Here is a 4,858-nt window from a genome sequence, read left to right on the forward strand (position 1 = left end):
TGGAGTGTCATAATTATTTTCGATTTGCTTGGGTGAGTCACTATTTGAGTGATATCATCTGCGTAGGATACATAGTTGTGATGGTGGGTAGTTGGCGGCAGGTTTGCTGTATATAGAATATATAATGAAGGTGACAGTACACTCCCCTGTGGGACTCCACTAAGGAGGCTTATCGGCTCTCCAAGATGTTCCCCAAGCCTGATTTGAGCCGATCTGTCGTTTAGGAAGCTACTAAGCGTTTTTGTTGTGATGTCTGGCAGCTGAATGTCTATCAGACGATGTTTTAGACCATCGTGCCAGACTTTGTCAAAGGCTTTTGAGACGTCTCTTAGAATTATATTACACTGTTGTTTGTCAGCTAGTGCGTTTGCAATTTGTTCATTAGCAATTGCAATTGCAGCTGTTGTACCTTTGCTCTGTCTAAATCCATATTGGTTGTCATTGAGGAGGCTTCTGTCTTCCATATATGCAAGCAGCCTCTTGTTTATGATCTTTTCCAGTACTTTCCCAGGTATTTCGAGGAGTGAGATAGGTCGGAAATTCTCTACTCTATTTGCTGGTTTCCCTGGTTTTGGGATCAGACATATGATTGCTCTTTTGAAAATAGCTGGGAAGTATCCGGATGCGAGGCTGGCATTGAATATATTGATTAATTTAGTAAGCATATTGTTTGGAAGGTGAGTGAGGTCTGTTTTCTTTATCCTACTCTTTCCAGGTGCTTTGTTTTTAAATGTCTTTATGACAGCTTTGACATCATTGACTGTTATTACAGTTGACAGGTGATTGTCATCTGATAGTCTATTGAAATTTATGTTTTGGTGAGGCACCAGTTTGTCAGGAAAACGTGCCAGGTCTCTCATAATGACATCTTCGAATTCCGAGTTGAATTGTTGGTTTTCTTCGTCGGTAATTCTGAATGTTTTTGTCCAATATCTATTGTGGAGTTTTTCTCTACTTGCATCATCGTAGATTTTGTTATTTTGTGAGTCAAAGATGTATGGGCAGTGGATGTTATTGCTTCCCATCAGCTTGTGCAGCTCCCTCCAGAATCTTGCGGGATCTCTCATGTGGGCTGATAGCTCGCCTGTGAGTCTTCCCCATTTCTGTTGTGCTAATTGTTTTGACTGTTCTCTTATTGTTGTTTGTAAGAGTCTATATCGTCTTCTTCTTTCTTCGTTCCACCCGTGCCTTTCGGCCTGTAGCTTAAGAGTGTGATATTCTCTTTTGCTATTCTCCAATTCAGCATTTGTTTGGTGGTATGGTATTATTCTGTATTGTTTCATAGGGATGCTTTGCTCTTTTGCATGTTTAACTTCCTCAAACCAGGATGCTGTTGCCAGGTCTATTTCTGCATGGTGTTTGTTTTGCAGTTGTGGAGTTGGAGTGTTACTAAGAATATTTTGGTACATATCCCAGTTAGCGTTTCTGTAGTCTGGTTGTGGTGGTGTCTAATTAAACATCTTTCCTTTTTTTCATTTATATACCGACGGGTCCAAGACAGACGGGTGTGTGGGTGCGGGTGTATGGTCGACTGAATGTCAGTTGAGATTTCGATTGCCGAATCATACATCGATCTTTCTTGCCGAACTTTTTGCAATTGATAAAGCTTTAAATTTTGCCCTATCGACGACCCACGATAGAATAGTCATATTTTCAGACTCGTTAAGTTCACTTAAAGCAATTAAATCCCTAGAAACCACTAATAATGAAATACAGGGTAATATCATTCGTAAATTACATGGTGCTAATAAATCAATCAAGCTGATATGGGTACCTGGACATTCGGGTATCTATGGCAATGAACAGGCTGACAAACTAGCCGGGTCGACTGGTGATCTGGAGCCTGGTATTGTCCGCACAGATCTCAGGTGTTTTGTCTCTTTTATAAAAGCAAAAATCCATCTCCTGTGGCAGAGTGAGTGGACCGACCTCACAATAAACAACAAAAATAAAGAAGAAATAAAACTGTGGGACACAGCCTACAGAAAAAATAGAAGAGAGGAGGTGGTGTTGGCCCGAATCAGGGTAAACGCCACACGCTATACCCACCTGACTCCTTATATGGAAAAAAGATTCCCTCCACAGTGTGGCATGTGCAACAGAATCTTGACTTTATCACACATCATGATAGCATGCCACCAGTACACAAACCATAGACAAAAATTAAAAATTAATTTCAAATTAAAAACAGATTATAATATTAAAAATTTACTTTCTGACAACGAAAGAATAATTAGTAAAGTAATTACTTTTCTAAAGGAGACAAAACTTTATGACCTTATATAGATTGATAAAATAAAATGGAATCTTAATAACCTTGGCTTGTGCCGCTGGTTGATAGCCAATAAATCCAACAAGCAAGCAAGCAAGCGCGGTCTGGCTGCGCGGGCCTACGACGTCGTTAGCTGTTTTGAGTATCCGGCCAGGCCCCAAAGCCAACTTAAAAGTGAAAACATTGTCGTACTGTCGACGACCACAAGACGTGGGGTTCCGCTGCTGTTACTTGGGCACGTGCACGCACGCACTTTAACTGAGCTGATTCATTCACCAAGAATTTGCACAGACATGCTATTAGAGCATATGCCACAGTTTTATAATTCCACAAATTATGTAGATTTATATATTCGCATAAGCAAAGACATTTAATATTCATGTTTAACTTGTGCTTTTGACCTTCGTTGCCCAACTCTTTTTTATATATAGGGCTTCTTTTGTAGAGTACCAAACCAAGAACGCGTTCTATGTTTTAGAACTTCCTGGGAGGGCCGTTCGGGGTTGCCGGCGACGCGTTACGCTTTTGACGTCATCGTTTAAGCTCCGCCCAAAACTAGCCTGAAAACTAGCCTGAAGTTCGGTTGCTGGAGCACATTGCGTGTCTATTGTTGTTTTATTTTCAACATCAATACAATGTATATTTTGTTAATAATCCTATACCCAGGAGACAATATCTGTAGATAATTCTATACCCAGAAAACAAAGAAATAAGCCATGAGGACGCCTAAAAAAATAAAAAATAAAAGAATAACTGAAAACTTTTCCCTCCAAACAGACGGTGTCTCAATTCGTTCCTTTGATTATATATTTATTAACACATGTGAATATTAACTCTGATGATTTAATATGCATTTTGATAATAATGAATATCGTGAATCTTAAAATAATTGTTAAAAATCGATTAAAGTTCAATACAAATGCGTATATAATGTAGATAATAAACAAAAAATATATCTCCTCATTGTAATCGGACAAAGTGAATAAACAGCTTTATCAGGGTAAGAACTCCTCTGCGACATGGACGGAATGAAAAATCCAATTTCAGCGAAATCACCACTGTGGCAACACAAAGAAAGTACGTACTGGTGTTATTTTGTATTAAATACATCTCATGTCCATCTGTATAGAGGTAGAATGTAATGTCATGTCTTTGATATTCTAAAAGACGAGCATCAACTTTGGAGGGAGGGAGGAAGAGAGGTAGAGGGAAAAGACAGAGAGAGAGAGAGGAAGAGAGAAGAGAGAGAGAGAGATGGAAACAGAAATAGGTAGATAGAGAGTGAGAGGATGAGAAAGAGAGCAAGAGAAGAGAGAGTAAAAGTGAAAACAAGAGGGAGGGAGAGAGAGAGAAAGAAGTATATATATATATATATATATATATATATATATATATATATATATATATATATATATATATATATACATATATATAAATGTGTGTATATTTAAATATATGCATATAATATGTAGATAGGTAGATAGATATTTATTCATTCATTTATATATATATATCTATCTATATATATATATATATATTTATGTGTGTGTGTGTGCGCGTGTGTGTGTGCGTGCATGCATGCGTGCGTCCATGTGTGTCTATCTATATGTGTATATATGTATATATGTATTTTATTTATTTATTTATTTATTAATTGTCTGTAAAACCTCGCTACCACTGATCTGCTAAGAGTAAATAGGTAAAATTCCATGACGTCTCATAAGGCATCTAGTTAGACAATTCTTTTAGCGGGTTGTGTAGCGTATCGGATTCATCACTGTGCCTGTCAATCTGACGGTACGGGTTCAAGTCCCGGTCAGGGAGGTAAAATTTGTATATGTATTTATTTATATATATATATATATATATATATATATATATATATATATAAATTAATATATATAAATATATGTATATATTTATATAACTATATATATATGTGTGTGTGTGTGTGTGTGTGTGTGTTTATATATACACATATATAATGATAATAGTAATAACAATGATTATGTTAATAAATATTTGCTAAGAAACATGTAACTGATAAAATTCAATATTGAAATAGAGCTTTAGATATTTTCTTTCTTTTCATAATAAAGGCAGCCTCAGTGTAATGTTTGTGACAAGTTATACCATAATCCAGAAGAGGCTAGCAAGTGCTGGATAAGCCATATGTCAGGAGTTTATCCAGTGGCTGAAATTGTAAGGAGCCCAGAGCCAAGGCCATCCTGGGCACCTGATGTCATTATTGAAAGTCCAGAACAACCAAGCAATATAAGAAGCAATGAAACACTAGAGGTGGAGCTAATTGGTGATCCTGAAGAACTACCTGATGATCTAACTGAACTTCTTGAAGAATCTCAAGCGACAGGTGTTTATTAATCCAAATACTTTTCAAAATGAGAATATATACTGACTTATCTTCTATAATGTAAAAAATTACATTATCTTTATAAGCTTTCCCTTATATATCATTGGATCCAATTAATCTTTTTCTTATGTTATTTCAGGGAAAGTCAGAAAGATTTGGACGACAGAAAGACTAAAAGAATTAATAAAGGAGAATTACCCTCATCTGGTGGAGTA

The 4,858-nt window shown here is 36.6% G+C and overlaps 1 protein-coding gene across 1 annotated transcript in view; it reads left to right on the top strand.

Annotated features, from left to right (window-relative positions):
* The first annotated feature begins 3,136 nt into the window (after positions 1-3,136).
* The window catches only part of LOC147472302 (uncharacterized), a 10,985-nt gene continuing 9,263 nt past the window's right edge, over positions 3,137-4,858 (top strand). The window contains exons 1-3 of the mRNA XM_086548993.1: positions 3,137-3,349; positions 4,416-4,643; positions 4,783-4,858. The exon at positions 4,783-4,858 is cut by the window's right edge and continues 47 nt beyond it. Coding sequence (XP_086405119.1) covers positions 3,292-3,349; positions 4,416-4,643; positions 4,783-4,858 — 362 coding nt within the window. The 5' untranslated portion in view covers positions 3,137-3,291. The remainder of the gene's footprint in view (positions 3,350-4,415; positions 4,644-4,782) is intronic.

This window comes from Penaeus japonicus, unplaced genomic scaffold (genome assembly GCF_977035675.1).
Source record: "Penaeus japonicus unplaced genomic scaffold, GWHDUDI00000001_assembly GWHDUDI00000002, whole genome shotgun sequence".
Classification (NCBI taxonomy): domain Eukaryota; kingdom Metazoa; phylum Arthropoda; class Malacostraca; order Decapoda; family Penaeidae; genus Penaeus; species Penaeus japonicus.